At 39.5% G+C, this 20,080-nt stretch overlaps 1 protein-coding gene across 1 annotated transcript in view; it reads right to left on the bottom strand.

Annotated features, from left to right (window-relative positions):
- Positions 1–11,586, bottom strand: part of ctnnal1 (catenin (cadherin-associated protein), alpha-like 1) — a 79,495-nt gene extending 67,909 nt beyond the window's left edge. Inside the window, exon 1 of the mRNA XM_046835594.1 lies at positions 11,459–11,586. Within this exon, the coding sequence (XP_046691550.1) occupies positions 11,459–11,575 (117 nt within the window). The 5' untranslated portion in view covers positions 11,576–11,586. The remainder of the gene's footprint in view (positions 1–11,458) is intronic.
- Between the last annotated feature and the right edge of the window lie 8,494 nt (positions 11,587–20,080).

Genomic DNA, 20,080 nt, shown 5'->3' on the forward strand with positions numbered 1-20,080 from the left:
ATAAAATATTATTGTAAAATATTTTATAAAAAATAAAATGAAATATTTTCAAATTTCCTAATCAAATTATTGAAATACACTATTATTAAAATGCAATGACGTGCTGTCAGGTAGTATTGTATTATTTTATTCCCAACAGTTTATTCTCTTCATTTCATAGTGTTTCTTTTGGCTGCACTGCTTCGAGTACGTGTATGTGAGTGTTAGATTTTTTTTGTCCAATCAGATTTCAGCCTTTATGTGCTGCCATGTCAATCTAATCTTCCCAGGGCCTTCACACTCAGTAGTGCCGGCCAATGTACCTTAGACTATATGAGCAATGGGTCTGTTTCTTTAACCAATCAGATTTCAAATTCACCTCACAGGGCCAGCTAGCTGGCCCAGAATAGCGCCAGCATTGTTCCCCGTCCTCTGATTGGTTGGTCAGACGGAAACTGTTACAACCAAGTTCGACTGGTAAAACTTGTGTGTACACATTAATACATCTGAGTTAGACTGTTTTACACCTACGGAGGAAGAGAAATTGATTTGGTCGAGGACATACTTAAAAATCAATTTTGAGGAAAAGCTAGAGGGCTAGGAGAGGTCAGCCAACCCCGAAGCTAGCTAGCTTGTCTCAGCCCGGGAAAGGGTTTGTTCTCCACTTCCAGACCAGTGAATACGAGCGGTACCACCGGATTACAGCCTCTGAGGAGCGGTGCAAATTATGAGTCTGCATCTCTAGTGAGTAGGTTGAATTTTATTTACATTTTAATGTTTTTGTCATGCTATTAGACAAATATTGATTCTGAACTGCTCCAGATGATGTAGGTGCACAGTTGCGGTTGTAGTGTAGAGGTTTGGAGCTTGCTTTAGTAAAATGGTTTTCACCCTCAATATGTGAAATTCCTCTCGCTCTGTGATGCCACGCCCTGTTCTATTGCGTTTTTGTATTGTATTGATGGTTTCTATAATTGTGACGTGATGGTGGTATTAAGAGGTGAATTAAGTCGGGTACGTCCCCACTGAAGTCCCAGGTACCAAATGCACGGCCCACCACTGTTAAAATTATTACATTTACGTTTTCTTTACTTCCATCCTTTATTCATTTACTCTTTCGAACAAGCAGAATTGGGAGAATTTTCTACTTTTAAGAGAATTTTTCGCACTACAAATCGTATTTCTGGTATAGAGGAAGACGCCATAGTGACACTGCGCAAATTCTAGATTTTTTTTATTTTTTTTTTATATCCCTGGCATTGTTGTGTATGTTTTCAAATAATCAAAATAATTTTTTTTAAAGTTACGCTGCGGTGAAAGTGTGAGGTGGAGACTAAACTAAAGTTGCGGTCCGCCACTTAATACGTTCGTGAGGGAACTCGGATGAAATAAGGATTGCATTCGGTACACATGTGCACCAAACTGAAAACCCTGTACCGAAATGGTTCTGTATGAATACTCGTATCGTTACACCCCTGATAGATACTGATCAACACTTTTTACCCACCAAGATCTAAATGTGTTGGTCAGCATATCATTCAGAGATATGCATATGAAGGCAAAATATACCTCAATGTGTTTAGAACCAAAAATATCAAGTAACCAAATGTTGCCAGACTTGCACAATAAAACCTCTGTGTCCTTGGAACATCAAAAGCTATAGCAAGCCGAGAGGAGCTTGTTTTAGCAAGCAGATCTGAAACTGCATGAGAAAATATTGATAAATCTCCTGAAGAGGTACAGATAACAGGTTGGTTTGATGTTTTCTGGAAATGGAAATATTGTTTAGGAAAAACAACAACCAAAAATTTAATCTTGAAATAAATTAGAAAGTCTATTTCTCTAGTATAAGAAAACATGCTCACATCTGCCAGATTGTTTTATTATTTATCAGATCGAGTTACGTTAGTTAGAGATGAATCTCCAGAGCTTTATGTACCGATTCATCCTGAGGACATGCATCAGCCATTATATATTTCTATCTGCTTCCCTGGCAGGAGAATAATGAGGCTTTTGTAATTACTAGTAAGGTAAGTGGGGTATTCGTCACAAACTCCTCACATTCCACGGACCAGGCAACTGCAGCCAAGCACTGTCTCAGTGCCAGTGTACACTGTATAACGATACGAATGAATAGTCGACATGCCTGTCCATTCTGGGGGGGAAAAATGAACTCTTTATTTTCCTGTCTGGTTAACAAATGAAATGTAAACAGTGATGAGTTGAAATGTCAGCGAGTTAATAAAGGTGGTGGAGCAAAGTGAAAATAACACCGAAGGGCTCACTGAGTGCAGATCACTTGCGCCTGAGGAAAAGTTTACAATCCTACAGTATTTACTGTGGATGGCCAAGATTACAATCAGCTATGCGCTAGTATAAGCATACACAAGACCTACTCAGTAGGATCCTTTTATTAACCAAATATTTTTGCCAAATGCAGAAAGGACAATCTTCATCTATGGGTGAACAGAATGTAATAAATGTATTAGCTAACCTTCTAATGTATGCTAATATTATATTAGAATGTAACTGACTATGCTAAAATTGTAGCTGATGCTACTAGCTAATTCAATATATTAATAGAAACTCTTTATTTTCTTCTTTTATTAAAGTTTCTAATAAACATCATGTCTGCGCCCTTGACAAAAGAGTTAGCATGTTTTTGTAGGTTTTTAATTTTAACTACGTGACTCTGTACTTGCATCTGCTTGTTTACGTCACGGTTTTATGTTTAACCACAGTGTCAATGGCACTTTGATATAAACACTTTGCACTTATTTTATCAGTAATTTCAAAACATTTGCAAATGCTATGATTTTGCCACAGATAGTGGTATCAAAAAGGGTAGCTTAAGCTATGCTTGTTGTAAAGTGTGTTAAAAAAAACTATTAAGTTGTTTGGCTCGATGCTAAATAAAATGTTAAAAGTCAGTAAGGAGTATTTTTTCTGGATGTAGAACCTTCTAACAATGGCGTTTTAGTGCCCTGTTTAAAAATTTTAAGAAAAGATCTACGATAACGAGAATAAATTCGTAGCAATGCGAAAATAAAGTTGAAATATTTTAACCCCGTACCCCAGCTGAACCCCACTGTCGACGTCGGTGTTCAACTCCTTCAGGGTCAATTTCTTTGCCTTGATAATCATACTGATTGTTTCTTGAAAAACAACATACTGTACAACACAACCCTTCTCTTCAAAATAGCATACAGATGTAACCATCGATATCCTTCAGACTGCAAAAAAGAGGCGATTTTCTCAATGACTGTCAGATTTATTTTCTTCTGAATAACCGCTGCAATGTCCGTCTACTGACTCTAACTCTGTGTTTATGTGCCGAAAGTCAAAGAATTTCCTCATTGCTAAATTCTAACCTACAGTACGATTTAACCAGTATTTTGAGAAAAATCCTACCACTTTAATTTTGTATTTCTATAACCTTATTCGCAAACTATTTCAACTTTATTTTCGTATTTCGTAGATTTCTTACAAGAAAATTGAATGTGGCACTAAAACGCCGTCGTACCTTCTTGTTCATTGGGCAATTAATAGAAAGAAAGGCATTATAATACCCTGGACATTAAATTTGCTTGTCCTGGACTCCTCGGCTACTAAATTATACGTGCAAATCCAAGTAAAGAAATGCATCTTGGAGCTCTTCCAATATGACATATCGTGTCAAAAAAAAAAAAAAAAAAAAAAGACAGATCACCTTATACTCCTGAATCAGACATGCGGATCGGGAAAGTCGTATCCTGGATTCATGTTGCAAATGATAACTGCACCCATGCATTCATGACAGCAAGATATCCTTTCTGACAACCTACAGCAGGAGTCCCTTAACATTTCTCTGTGAGGTCCACATCATTTTTCCTTTCTTTAATGAGGGGTCGGGTCGATCTTTACCAGAAAATGGCATGGGCAGAAGTGACTACCAGTATTACTATGGAGACTTGATTATGATTTTAAATGTATGTACTATGCCTCCTAATGCTGAATTAGTTTATTATTTTGTTATGAACACTACAGACAAATAAACATTACTTTTCAAGGGATATATATCTATTAAAAGAGCATTATTACAATCATAATGACCTTTTTTCATATTCATTGCTATTGAAATCAAAATCTTTACTTACTTATTTTTGCATAAGGACGGTGGGTGAATCTAAAAAATAATTTGGTTAATAACTAGGGGTCGACACAAACACACTCCATGTAAAATAGCACTCAAATCTATTACAAAAATAAATACATTTTCTAAAAGAAATAAATATGAATATATTTATTATTGGATGTAATTCTATACTTAACATATTTTAAGTAATAAAGATAAGATCATCTTGCTTGTAAAAACAACGTAAAAGCATGTTGCGTCAGTGATTCGCCTCTAGAGGCCGCTCTCGCAATGACAGTGGCCCGGAAGCTGGAAAAACTATCGGTTCGGATTTTTGCTGATCGCAGATACTTTCAGCAATCAACTATCGGTGCCTTGACCTCTATTAATAACTAAGGGAAAATTTTAGTTTAAAAGCCAAACTTCATCATTAAATACAGATATGATATGATTAAAACATATGAAATAAAAAAAAATTTATATGTCTCTGGCATTGTTCAGAGAGCTGTTCCAAATGTGGGAGCCGTAGTTTGGGGACCCCCTACACTCTTCAGAGATACGCTCCCGATGGCCATGTGGCTGTAAACTATATCCAGTTTTCTTGGCAGATTTTTTGACATGTGGCCTTTTCAGTAAAGCAAACAGCCAATAGTTGGCTTGGACGTTGTATAGATGGGGAGTTCCAGAAGCTATTATGTATTATATTAAGGCTCCATCAGTGAGCAAAAGGGCATCAGATCCATATTGCCTTTCATAGTGACAACGCAAAAGCTCGCTTGGGAGCCACCGAAAAGATACATTTAAGGAAGAGAATGCAACCATTTGTTGGCCAGGGCATAAACTGACAGCATCTCTTGTTCAAAGCAAACACATCCCTCTGTGGGATCTGTCAAGTCAGGGATGAAGAATACATGGACAAGCACAACTTGTTGGGAAGCCCAATTAGCCTGTGCCTGCATGTAAGCCTGTACATGGATGACTGGGTTGTAGTTGGCTGTAGATTTGACCATTTCCGAGTTTTGCCTTTGTTGGATAAGTAAATACAGAGATGATGAGAATAGCACACAAAACTCACAACCAACGGTTCTGCACACAGTACACGGCGCCCATGTTGTTCCCGGTGGAGGTACTCAGCCATGTAATCCTTTGTGGTTTACGCACACAACTCCGATATTTTCATCAGCAGCATTGCCAAAGTAAGCAAGCAGTTTATCCTTTACTCCTGCTCATTTCACCTTCAAGAAATTTCAGATTCTTAATTTAACCAAAATAATTGAAAAATATAGCACTTTAAAAATAAATAATGTAAGCTAGTTTGTAAAAAGATCGGCCTTCCTGTACAACCGGAATTTTCCTGAGTTTTGTGTGTTTAACCGAATACTCCCACGCATTCACAACCTAATAACGGTTTCATTTACGGAAGTGCAAGTGCCTCTGTATTCACGAATGCATGAACGGTCGACAAAAGAATGAAAAAGAACTCTCAGGCCAATTATGGCTTTTTTGGGGGTGAAGGAAGAAAAAAAACTTGCTCAGCTTGGCAAAAACAAAAGACAGAGCCAGCACAAATATGTAATAATGAGCCTTTTCTTTTTTACAGGATTTCAGAATTGGGCTGATCAGATCAAAGACTCAGTGGAACCTTCATAAATCCTGTCCTGGCTTTAGATCTGAGATCGTGCAACACCAGGGCGTGACGAGCTAACCTAATAAACCACAGAGGAAAAGTTGAAAAAGTTAGTGAGAGCCACCGTAGACTAACGTACATGACGATGGACAAAGGTACTGGGACACGTGACTTTTCCAGACTCTTCTAGCTCTTCTGACGGCTTAGGATGCAATAAAAAGAAAATCTTTCCATCACTTGAACTAGGAGACCCAAACCTGTTCTGGCACAACAATGTTCCTGGCTGAATGAGCACAAATCGCCACAAAATCTAGTGAAACATTTTCTCAGAAGAGTGGAGGTTATTATAACAGGAAACAGGAAGTTGAATGGTATGTTCAACAAGCACATAGTAATGTGTTTTTGTCTATATAGTGTAAGATAGGGATGTTTCAAATGACAAAGAACGTGTGAATGGTATCAATAAGAAACAAATCTTCTGTTTATAAGGTAGGCTGGACCATTTATTGTGAAGTGTGCACTCTAAACGCTATTTTAAGCCAGTCCGGTGATATTGTAAGATAACTGAAACTCAAATTGAGATATACAAAGTTCTGTCCTTCAGGCCTCGTGCACGCACGCACACACACACACACACACACACACACACACACACACACACACACACACACACACACACACATATATATATAGATGTTTTGAGATGTTTACCTAGATAGTCTCATAAAACAGCCCCATGGCCACAAAAAAAAATATAAACAGAAGTCTGTCATAAACTGTTATGTCAAATGCCTTGTTAATATGCCAAGAATACAAATAGCAATAACCTAGCTCAACGGTGAAGGCTCTGGGTTGCTGATCGGAAGGTCGGTGGTTCAAGCCGTGGTATCGCCAAGCTGCCACTCTTGGGGCCCCTGACCAAGGCTCTTAACCCTCTGTGCTCCAGAGGTGCACAAAATACAAACCACAAAGTAACATCCAATTCAGCAGCCATGATAATCCAAATCCTGGCACATTTATAACACAGCTTGACACAGGTTCGTGTTCTGACGTCAAAAATCCCTTTTCAAAAAATATCCACATAAAAACCCACCAAAGCACTTTTTTTTCCATCAGACAGCTCAGCAAATTGGCTGCAAACATCCGCATTGACGTGATTTTCACTTGTCATGCTAGAACAGACAGGATTTATTTGGTGACCGTTCTAATGCGGACATATGGGTGGAGCTAAAATTGGTCCCGATTATCAAAGCAGTCAGACACATCCTGTTTAAAGCTGGCATGGAACAGCTTCTCTCAGGAGTGGACGCAAATGAAAGCTCTAATGTGCTGTCTGGTCCAATGTTCTGGTCGTCAAACCTAACTGACTGCGCTAAAAAAAAAATCTTAACCGACATAATTTAATTATAGTATGACAGGGTAGTCAGCTGGTTCAGTCCATTTTTACCCATGTAGGCCAAAAACAGTAAGGAAAACATGTCTTGTTTGAATCCTCGACAGGATTTTTTTTAAAGGTATACCTCTGAATGCTGGCCTGAGGTATTCTCTCAGTTCCTGGTAGATTGTTGTACCTTGTAGCGCATTTTAATGTGTACAACACGTAATCATGTGGGTTTCCTGGTCTACTGATTTATACACACTTGTTCCTTTCTGGTTCAAAAATCTTCAGTGTGATGAGTGTGGGCTTGGCGTTTGTGCTGTTCAAAGGAAAAGCACCATTATTAGTGTGAGAGTTGGAGAAGCACAGGTGAAAGAGCACTGACGGGACAGAAGACAAAATTGACCAGAGGGTACAGAGTTCTTGTTCTGCATGCTTAAAAATAGTATATATTGTATAAGAGGTGTGAATCTACATGAGCCAACAATACGTTACTTTAAAGACACATATAAAGCAGCTACCGATGAGATGCTTTGCTTTGATTTCTTTGGTTCAGACAGCCAGCAAATCATCAATTTATTTTACTGCCTTCTGACTTTTAATCTTTTAATAAAGGATGAAATAAAACCAGATGTTCTTTTCCTGTCTGTCCCCAGGAAGTTACAGCTCTACCTCTGCTATGTCAATCTGTACGAGACTCTATGTGACTCTTAGAATACGCCTCGCTCTCCGTAGTGTTGTGGTACGTCATTCACGCGCTCAAAAGATAGATTTGATATTAAAATCAAATATTGGTCGCAAATTATTGGTCGCTTTCTAAATAATAAAAGTAAAACACATAATAAATATATAGAATTATATCAATTGTTTTTTCCCCCCAATGCAAATATGTTATCCGTGATATGTCCCTGCCATACCAGGCTACGAAAGGATAAGGGTGGCCCCTTAAGTTCTTCTTGAATTATAATTATTTTGAATATTATAAAATCTAGAACAGATCTAGAAGCTGACGCAGACAAGGCAGGAAAGCAAATTCGGTCGAGCGTGCGGTCTCGGAGTCTAAAGGCATGATTTTTTCACAGCCATGGGAGTGAAGCTGATAACAGAGAGGGAGAAGATCAGCACAGACTGCACATCCCTCCAAATGAGCAAACACACACACACACACACACACACACACACACACACACTTCTCACTTCATTTCCTCCCTGGTTTATCAGTGCACCTCCCTCGCACACTCATACAGCATTGCACAGCCTCCATGCTGAAGCGTGACACTTGCTCTTATATTTACAGAGATTATTTACTCATTGGCCGGGATAAAACCCCGACCGCCGCTGTATGTTCGCTGTGGGAAGCAGGTAAAAAGAAACGCCTCACTGAAGAAAACTTTTGACAAAAATTACTAGAAGAAGGAAAAACAACTGTTCTTCCCACGGACCTTCAGCCACAAGCTGGATATTCACTAACTGCACAGAGTTCGAACTAACGGCTTCTTAAATAGGCAGCTACATCGATTTGGTGATCTAGAGGTACTGTTACAACAATGACGCATCATCCATTCCCGTCTGTTTCTCCATAAGCTGTTGTGACAGCATGCAGGCGCTTCCTGGGTTTCAGCAGCCTCTTCTTGTCTGCATGCATACATTTGAAATGAGCTCCCAAGGAATGGACCGAAATCCCTAGAAAGGGGGAAGGGTTACGATCAGGCCAAGCTTATTGTCTGAGCTCTGCAAGGCTCCGAAAGAACACTCAGAAAAGCTCCCTCTTTTCTTCTGCTAACTGAATGGACGATTGGCAAACCTTCTATCACTGACCTTTTAACTCCATCGCGCTCACCATCAACACTATTGACCTTTACAGAGTCGCATGGGCGAGTACCTTGAGTGCCAAAACTGTATATCTGGTTGAAACAGTGCTATCAACTACATGATGTGCTATTTTTTAGGAGTTATGCCGTGTTGTAGTCTCATGTGAAAAGGAAATGCAGAGCATCTGGCGTACTTTTGAAACCCCACAAGGCAAAGCGAGAGGTTTGTGTCCAAACTGATGTACCCAAGAGGTCAGGGAAGGAATAGAGTGGTATTTAAATGTAACCAGGCACTGTTTTTAAAATTTTTTTTTAAAATGTTGTTCAACCCACAAAAAAACAGCACTGTGTTGCCATGCAGCCAGGTGGTGAGATTCACAGATTCGCATCGATACATCAGTATAAAAGTTACGATTTATTTATGTATAATTAATATTAGTTGCGTTATACTTTAATCACTCAGAGAGTGACTCATAATTTGTGACCAATATTTGATATGTAGATCGTTTTCTCTCCGCTAAACCGTTTCTCGAGCGTGTTCTCTCAGCGCCGTGGCTGCTACGTAAATATGACGTATATCATCGCTATGGAGACCAAGGCGTGTCCTGAGAGTCACACAGAATACAGATTAACATGGCAGAGGTAGAGCTGCATCTTTTATTTGCACTACAAATAGCAAATTACTACCAAAGAAATCATAGTAAACTATCTGTACCATATTGAATATCATACCATCATATTTTTATTTTCATTGCATTGCGTTGAATCGTATCGAAACCGGATCCTAACAGGGGTGAATCACCCCCCAAACCCCCCCACGCGGCAAAGGCAGAGATGTAAAAAGAAAGATCACACAGGAAGCCTGTGGGCTGCTAACGAGCTGAAAGTACAATCCACACCCCAGGGGGTGGGACATACCCATTGAATGAAGCATTTAATTGGTTGATCACAAGACTAGTACAGGATGAATCTTTCAAAGACATTCTCTTCTTTGCCTGGAAATCCTGAACTATTCAATACAAACAAGATTACTTTTAGTAATACACTCAATACACGCTTTATTTGTAATAAATTTAAGAAAGGTTTCAGATGATTTTAGGTGCACTTTAGGAAAAATATAAAATGTCTGTCACATCACCATGTGAGTTGTTTCATGTTTTTCAAGTTTTGTAAGCAAGAAAGGAAGAAGTTTATATAACTCGATTTTTAAAGATGTGAAAAATTAGAATTTCACCCTTTGGGGGGGGTTTCTGTTGTGGGGAAAACCCCTATTAAACATGTATTTTTAGGAAGTAGCTTTATGATCCAAAGGCTGTATGCAAGTGTAATAGTGTGTATGCACATGCATGAGCATGGGGGTGGTGAAACATGAGCTCTGTGTTTTCTAATCCAGAGTGTCAGACTGCACTACACCCAGGCTGAACCCATAGGGACACAAATGACATGGCAATAAACCGGTTTCGCAACCATAACCCCAACCATAACCCTAACCCTAGCTCCAAATACAATCCTAACCCCAAAACCAACCCCAAACATAACCCTAACCCTAACCCCAACAATAACTGTATCCCTATGACCAAACCACAATCATAACCCTAACCCAAAAACCAACCCCAATAATAATCCTAACCCCAACCATAACCCTAACCCCAAAACCAACCCTAATAATAATCCTAACCCCAATCATAACCCTAACCCTAACCCCAAAACCAACCCCAATAATAATCCTAACCCCAACCATAACCTAACCCCAAAACCAACCCTAATCATAACCCTAACCCCAACCATAACCCTAACCCCAACAATAACTGTATCCCTATCACCAAACCACAAGCATAACCCTAACCCCAAAACCAACCCCAATAATAACCCTAACCCCAAAACCAACCCCAATAATAATCCTAACCCCAATCATAACCCTAACCCCAAAACCAACCCTAATCATAAACCTAACCTCAAAACCAACCCCAATAATAATCCTAACCCCAAGCATAACCCTAACCTCAAAACCAACCCCAATAATAATCCTAACCCCAAGCATAACCCTAACCCCAAAACCAACCACAATTATAACCCTGACCCCAAAACCAACCACAATTATAACCCTAACCCCAACAATAGCTGTATCCCTATCACCAAACCACAATCATAACTGTAACCCCAACACCAATCCCAATCATAACCCTAACCCCAACACCAACACCAACTCTAACCACAACACAAACACCAGTCCAGTCACAACCCAAACCCTAACCCCAACCACAATCCTAACCCTAATCCCCCCGGCAACCCCCGGATGAGTTCCCAAAGACTGCAATAAACCACTTTCCCAGAAAACCTGCTTCCTCCTCCTCCTCCTCCTCTCTCCGGCTCCTGTGATTCGTTTTAAACCCGAAACCCCGAGCAGCAGAACAATACACAAACTTTCATTACATAAACACAATGTGAGCTACGCAATACTACACCACGAGTTAGTTCGTTTATTTATTTACTTAATTATTGATTTGTTTATTCTAAAGAGGAAGCAGCCGCTCAGACAGAAAGCTCACCTGAGACACCAGCGGGATGAGGGTTTGTTCCACCGACCGAGTTTTGATTTCGAGTCCGCAATCAAAGTTACCACCACCACCGCCACCGCCGCTGCCGCCGCTCGGAGACGAAGCCATTCCCGAGCGGGTTCTCACCTAATTATAGGCTTCAGGGACCGGGTGAGGGATTAAATGCAGTCAATAGAATTTAAAAAAAAAACGGTGCTGTGATTTTTTTTTTTTTAACACACACTGTGTTTCCCACCAGGGCTTGTGCGCTACTCGGAAACGCCGTGTCTCAGCTGCCTGTCCTTCCCCTTCCCCTTCTCCATGTAGTGGCTGGAACAGCTACAGAGAGTAGGCAGGCTGAACGGGACACACCATCACACACACACACACACACACACACACACTCTCTCTCACTCTCTCTCGCTCTCTCTCTCTCTCTCTCTCACACACACACTCTCACTCTCTCTCTCTCTCTCTCTCTCTCTCTCTCACACACTCACACTCACTCTCTCTCTCTCTCTCTCACACACACACACACACACACACACACACACAGGAGAGTGGGTGGGCGCAGGAACACCGAGAGGGAAACACGGCCGGTTAACACGCACTGAGAGTTGGCTGTTTCCCATCTGGAGATAAAGTTTCTAAAATAACCGAACCGAGAATAGCACGCCTCGTTTCTGACTCATGAAACACCACAAAAGCCCAAGAAGTGGAACCAGAGTTAAAATAAGGAACAGGGAGCTAGAAGCAAATCTGTACTACAGCACAGTTATACACAAGTGTGTTATATCCTTTTTGAAAACGCTCTCCAAAGTGGATAATAAAAAACAACAACTCAGTTTACATGTCGCAGTGTGGACCGTGAAAACGGTGGCTCTCGGAAACGATGGCACGGTTTTAGTAACTGATTGAAAAGGACGTGTAGACGTGGAGCGCTTTTAGACGAAAACGCTAAACGTTTTTCTATTTATTCGGATTAGCATAGATGTAGCCTAAGGCTCTGGGTCGGGGGTCATGCCTCGGTATTTTTAAGCTGCCACTTTTGGGGCTCTTGAGCAAGGCCCTTAACTCGTTGTTCTCCAGGGGCACTGTATCATGTCTGACCCAAGCTACTTAACATCACTGGGAAATGTGAAGAAAAAATTCGACTGTGCTGTGAAGTACAAGTCTTTTCCTTTTCACCTTAATGAGTGTGGCAGATAATATATTCATGAAAAATGTTATACTTTAAACAGTGTTTTACATCATTTTTATTGTTATTGTTTTTGTTCTTTGCCTACAGTAAAACTACTGTAATTTCCGGGATTTTAAAGCGCACCCAAATATAAGCCGCACCCACTGAATTTGACAAATATTTTTATTTTTAAACAGAAATAAGCCGCACCTGTCTATTAACCGCAGGTGTCTACACTGAAACTAATAAACTTTACACAGGCTTCAACGAAAGACAGTGACTGTTACTCGGTGTAACGGGTGAAATATGTTGTGGCTCCTTGAGAAGAGCGGCATTTTTCCGGTATTACTGCGTGCGTGCAAGACCAAGGAATATGTCCATATTATTTTCTGATGCTCATTTCTATGTTTCTTTGACTAACCTGTAACGCTGTTGCCAAGAAAAATGAAAAAGCATGAGTTTTGGAAACCTGTCTGTGCTTATATGATTTCTGTTGCAACTGGAGTTAGTGAGCTATTCCATGACCCTGACTCAACACATTACACGGCTTGTATCTAAACAGTAGCCGACCAAGAAAATCATTGTTCACTGTCTTCCTCCTTCCTTTCATAACTATTTCTCTCGGGAGTTTTTCTTTTGGCATCGTCGTGCATTTAAAAAAAAAAGTTTTTTCTCCCGATGCCGTGCAGCTCAGAACACAGGGGAGGTGCGTTTTTTTTCGTTTCCGTTCGGAAATGTCATTGGTCTAATGTTATGGGGTTCAGTTTTTTGGCTTGAAGTTTGTGAAACTGGGAAAAACCCAAGAAAGCCGCTTCGTTGTTTAAGCTGCGGGGTTGAAAACGTGGGGAAAAAGTAGCGGCTTATAGTCCGAAAAATACGGTATGTAAGTGAATTTCCTCATCTTCCTCGCTTTTTTTCAGAGTTAAGCAAACGGTGATGGCACAGTCTTTTCTAAACAATTATGTTGTTAAGGCCAAAAAAAACCTAATATTTTGCCAATTTGGGCCCCTTTTTGCCTTCTTGATCTTTTCGATCTCCAAAGAAGTAAGTCAGTTCAAACAGAGACCACATGCTGACTATTTGATCCTGCCCATAGTGAATCCAGATCCTGTACTGGGCATGGCACACCAGTTCATCACAGGACACCAAGGCAGTGTGTGCACACACTTTTACACCTCAGGGCGATTTAGTGTAACCAATCCACCTACTAGCATGTTTTTTTTAGAAGTTGTGAGGAATCTGTGAATAGATATGTGAAGCCTATGGATCTATAGAACTTGCCCAAACAGTGAGCTCAAACCCAGGCTCAGGATCAAACCATGGACCCCGGAGCTGTGAGGTGCCACCATGCCAGCTTAGATGCTAAGAACTATGTTGATGTAAATAATTTCTGTGTTTATTTGAAAACAAGATATGAGTTTGGTTATAAAGTTAAATAGTCGGTGAATGAATTTTTAAAGAATATTTCTCACATTCCAAGATGTAAACTTTTAAAGAACTGATGTGATTTCCAGCATAGTGCAGATGCTCTTATGCCTCTTAAGATGTGACTTACAATGATCTCATTTATACCACTAAGCAGTTGATGGTTAAGGGCCTTGCTCGAGAACCCAGGGAAGTGGAAGCTCAGTGGTTAAGGCTCTGGGTTACTGATTGGAAGGGCAGGGGTTTAAGCCTCGGTATCACCAAGCTGCCATTCTTGGAGTTCTTGAGCAAGACCCCTAATCAGCCTTCAGTGATGCTGTATGATGGCTGCCCCTGACTCCAGCTTCCTAACATCACTTTGATAAGAGATAAAATAATTTCACTGTGCTGTAAATACATGTGATAAACAAAAAGCATCTTTCTTTCCAGTGCTGAAGTTACATGATCAAGAGATACTGCGATTGATCTAAACTATGTTCAGAAGGTTATTATGGCGTTGACTAAATAATAATAAAAGGCAAAACGGTTTGAAACATTTATCAGACCATGTATTCTGCGATAACGATCCCAAACAGGGCTAGACAGCGCAGTACAGAAGCTTAAGTAGTGCTTCTGAGAAAATCCGAGACCATGTTTATTAAAAGAAAACCAAAAAAGTTCCCACCAAAACACAGTTCGTAGAAGCGTCATTAGATGTGTCGCGTCTTGTCTCCAGCCTTAGTGGTGGTGGGATTTGAACTCATGACCTTCTGATCAAAAGTAGGTGTAGGCAAACATTTGCTCTCAGATGTTTAAAATTTGTAGAGTATCATTTTCCTTATTTATAAATACTCTATATATATATATATATATATATATATATATATAGAGAGAGAGAGAGAGAGAGAGAGAGAGAGAGAGAGAGAGAGAGATCTAGATACTGTTCTAAACCTATTTCTATTTACTGCTCACTGCTTCTTCTGGAAGCTGGAAGCAATTGCTCTGATTCCTTTAGCGAAAAACAATGAAACGCAGGTAAACGTTAATAACCTTCCAGCACTTCTGGCCAGTCTGCCGAACGGAGACATGAACTCCTTTGACAAGCGACACGTTCGCCATGCAACCAGCTCAAGTGTAAAACAAGCCTCTCGGTGCTTGGGAGTTTTCCCCAAGTCATGAGTATCAGGTGACATGAACACTTTCCTGGAGCAGGCTGGCTGATTCTTTCTGACACCAAGTCAGCTATCCACATCTAAACTAGTTCTCCAGAATGATGAGAGTAAAACCAATGCACAACATTTGTTTGGATGGAAATGTACTGAGAGCATCTGAGAGAGTATGTGAACTTTGAAAAGAGGGTAGTTATGGATAGTTTTATAGCTGAGCTTTCGCATTTATTATACTTCACATCTGTCATAAACATTTCAAAACGTATGCACCAGTGTTTACACCAGTTTTTATAACTCACAAGGATCATCATCACAACATTAAAGCTGGCATCACAATCATTGGTCGTCGTATTGCGTTACATACAATATGCATTGGACTTTAAAATGGAAGGTCACAAGTTCACATACAAGCACCACCAAGCTGCCACTGCTGGGCCCTTGAGCAAGGCCCTTAACCCTCGACTGCTCAGTTGTTGTCGTTCAGGATAAGGGGCATCTGTGAAATGGCATAAATGGTAATGTAAATGTATCTCAGTTGGATAATACTACATGTTCTATTGTTTGCAGGTACCTGACTACTATGTAGTATGTTTTTGAGGGCCACCCATTTTACATCTTATATGCGCTCAAACCTATAAATGAGTTGAACTTGGAAGTTCACTCAGAGGATGGGAATAAATGGAGAAACAAATATTAGAGGAACTGTAAATATTTGTCAAGCGTTTTTTTTAACAATATTAACACACACTGTATAAAAATGTGTTACTTCTGATAAAGGAAAAACTTAAGTTAAAGTAAACCACAAAAAGTTTATTGTAGCTGTTTTCCATATTGTTCTTGTCATATGCATTTAAAGCAACATTTTTACTTTTTATACATACATTATTTATACATACATTTTTATACATACAGTGCTGGACGAAGTACACAAAGCACATACTTGAGTAAAAGTATAGATACAGTAAGTAAAAATTACTCCAGTAAAAGTGTAAGTGTAAAAGTATTTGCCTTTAAATGTACTTAAGTATCCAAGTACAGTGGAACCCGGTTATTTTAGTCGAGATATCGAGCTAACCGATGATCGAGATAAACGAAAATCAATATGGCGGCAATATATTAACGTGCTTGAAATTTCTTTATGTACATGAGGTGCGTTATTAAATGAGAATGTGCATGCACGTGTTTTTGAAGGGTTTTTTTACACAACAGCGTTGCCGCGATTTGTTTGATGAAGGCATGCTATAAAAATACATACAGTACATGTTTATCTGTCAGGGATCCACCTGCCATGCCCCCTTCGGCGCCCCCTTCAGCGTGTCAGGTGCTTTCTCGGCCGCTTTCTCTGAAGCTCCCGGCTTCAATCGCGCACATATGGTGCTCGTTTATCATCATCACCAGCTCCTATTTAAACTTCCACACTCTCACCGTCCATTATTGTTGGTATATGTTGGTTCACGGTGGTCGTTGTTATCGCTCATGCGTATCCCGGTACGTGCAGTCCCACCGGCACTCTCTCAACGGCTGCGCTTTTCTTCCCAAAGCCGCGCCGCGCCGCGCCCCTACTAACACTACGAACACTAGCACTAACTAACAGCAGAGATTCACCAGTATACAATACAACACCTGTAGCAGCTGTAAGACTTGATTATTCCGCCACTTCCGCGAGTTCTTCTGCGGCTGCACCGAGATAACCGACGTTAAATGGCAAATTTTTTCCCCCCTTGTGCTCGAGATATCAGGGTTCGGCGACATAAAAAAAGTCGACATAACCGATAAAAAATGCTTCGAAAAAGCGAGAATTTGACGGTTCCACTTTAAAAACGTCGACTTAATAGGGTTGTCGAGGTAACCGAGGTCGAGATAAGCGGATTCCACTGTACTATGATTTATTACAGCTCTAATATTCCTATTATCATTTTTATCAGAAGAATCTTTACTTAATCAACTCAGCTTATGTAAAAATATTCTAATGTTACTCTTAGAACACCAATTTATTAATATAATTATAGTAATGATTTAAACACTGATTAATATCTAATAAACTATCATGAGCGGTAAAAACGAACAAAAAAACAAAAAAAATTTTTTTTTGGCGTGGACGCCCTGTGCCACCCCCCCGGGAAGATGCCCATGTCGCCTTTGCCTAAATTCGCCACTGCCAGTGGGCAAACAAAAGAAGTTTCAAACAGAGCGTGCGCTCTCTTCTGATTGGTTTGCTGTGTGTTTGATCAGGTACGTTTTTATTCACTTGTAAATAAAAAGGAACGACTGATTTTTCGAAATGTCGTTGATTAAAAACTCAGATATCTGACTTTGAAATGTAGTGAAGTTAAAGTAAAAGTTTTCCCGATTGGAAATACATCAGTAAAGTACAGATAGACACAAAACGACTTTATATATTATAATATATTATATATATATATAATGCCATGATGCCGGCAATTAAATCCGTCTGTGTGGAAACATAGCAAAAGTTCTGTTTGGTGCCCTGATGATTTACAAAATTAAAACACTATAATTTAAAACAATTACAAGAGTATTTTTACGAGCTGCCTTATCATCTGAAAATGTAAACAGGCTTGTGTAAGTAAATTGTTCAGTGCAAAGAAAGAAGTAATTGGGAACCTGGTATTTCTATATTATTTTTTCACGTGTCTAATGGACATGAACAAGTTCTTTGAAAACCATCTATGACCTTTGAAACATGTCCAGTCTTCATGCTCTATGTTGAGTATGGTTTCACTAATAATATATTACATTACAATTTTACATATTACACAAACATACATTTGTATCAATACATTTAACCCAATATAGATTTGCATTGCAATTACCATTGTCCCAAAGCAGCTTCACACAGATACATCTCCTGAGATGGTATGAGGAAGAAACCTTGAGAGGAACCAGACCCAAAAGGGAACCTGTCCTCAACACCAAATGTTCATTCATTACATTTCCATCATTATTGAGGTGCTGTTCAGTGTAAGACGCTTATATGCAAAACTGTTCATGCAAGCTATTGATATTCATTACAGTCAAAATCCTTCCTCATAGTGCATAGAATTGCTTAGGAACTCCATGGATCTTTAGGCTGTTGATGAGGAACCGTCCTTAGCTGCACAGAGTGGTCTCTAACGGAAGAGATAGGGTGTCAGGATGAATCAAGCAGATTCGAAGTGAAAAAAGAGACACTGGTCACTGTTACCTCAGGTAGAGAGAAATGATGATGGTTAAGTATCTGTACTGTACATAATAGTTAAAGACACTGTACAGTGTAATCAGGTGTGTAAGTAGGGACTCCAGCTTGACTTGTTATGGCGGCATAACTGATAGTGAGAGCCAGAAGGTAGCATAAGAAATCTCTGGGATTTGATGTAAAGGAACTTGACAGCAAGAACATACAATTTAGTGTTTTTTATTTATTGATTTATGTTTGACTTTAAAAGTGAACTTTAGCTAATACAGGAAAAAAAGGAGAATCAGTCAGGATTTTGGCTGTACAGTGTGTTTCAGTTCTACCCAGCAAAAGGCACACGAATAATCCAGCACACGATTGCAAATGAATTTAGAAGTCACATTGCTGATCATCTTAATCAAAACTTTTTCATCCAGTATTCTTGTCAAACTTTTTATTTGCTGATTTCCTGTTTAGTTCAGCTTTTAACAAGTAACATTTCACAGCTGCCATGTACAGCAGGACCACATGGCTTCTACAATTTCAATATATAAGTTGAAAATCTCTGAAAAAGATTTTTTCTTTTTTAGAAAAGCTGATGGTGTTTGTTCGCTCTGCGAGTCTGTGTGCCGAATGCAACTCTCGTAAATAGTATTAGCGTGCAGGGAAAAGTGTAAAATAAGCAGATTCGGTTCCTGCTGATAAATGAAAGTGATTTATACAACATGAGCTTTAGTGAGAACTCTGATCCGAGGTGTATAACTTAACTCCTCTTTAGGGAAATATCTTGTCAAATTGCAACTCCTGATCACGAGAAAGAATTTCAGGATGATTCTGCTTGTCTTTCTGAAAGTAAACTATTTTGAAAGTCAGTACAGTAAAATCTAGTGAATTCTAGTCACTTTTTTAGCACTGATTTGGGCCTGCTGCAGCGGGGGGGAATTCTAGTGTAGTTTACAATACACATGGGGATCTTTCTGTCTCCATCTTTCTTTCTTGCGAGTTTAGCGTATTTGTTCTCCACCCATCAACCAATCGGTGTGGTACTTTCTGGCCAACAATTTTTTTCTCCCCTTGCATTCTTTTTATTCTTTTTTTTATTTTTTACTCAATAACAAATATTATTTCAAATGTAGTTAAGTCCAATACTTTCAAGAAAACATACTTAAGTAAAATTAAAATTACAGATTTTAAAAAGTACTTAAAAAAAGTAGAAATAAACTAAAAAAAACTACTCTTTTACAGTAACGTGAGTAAAGTTTCCACTCTGATCTCAGGCTTGTGTACTATTATTAGGCAAGACCAGGGCACAGTATCGAAACATCAGTCAAGTTCAGAATATACCCCTAGTATATTCTAGTATATACCTCAAGTATACCACTAGAACCTCATGATGAAGACAATGAAATAGTTGAAATTGTTAATCAAAATTGCCCCCTAGGTGTAAACAGTAGTAAATGTGTGTGTTGCTTTGTGATGGACTGCTGTGACATACACGGTTCTATTTCCAGAAAACATGAAAACACACTACGAGAAAGCCGTAGATTATGATCCAAGCTGTAAGAAAAGATTTTCATTACACACTGCCTTTCGATGTCTACCACAATCTGCTAAGGTGAAATAGACGAAGGATTGTGTAGAAGAAGGAGAGGGGTTTAGGATACTATGGGGAGATGGTAAGGGGGGCAAAGAGGTTATTATGAAAT

This window comes from Silurus meridionalis, chromosome 22 (genome assembly GCF_014805685.1).
Source record: "Silurus meridionalis isolate SWU-2019-XX chromosome 22, ASM1480568v1, whole genome shotgun sequence".
Taxonomy (NCBI): Eukaryota; Metazoa; Chordata; class Actinopteri; order Siluriformes; family Siluridae; genus Silurus; species Silurus meridionalis.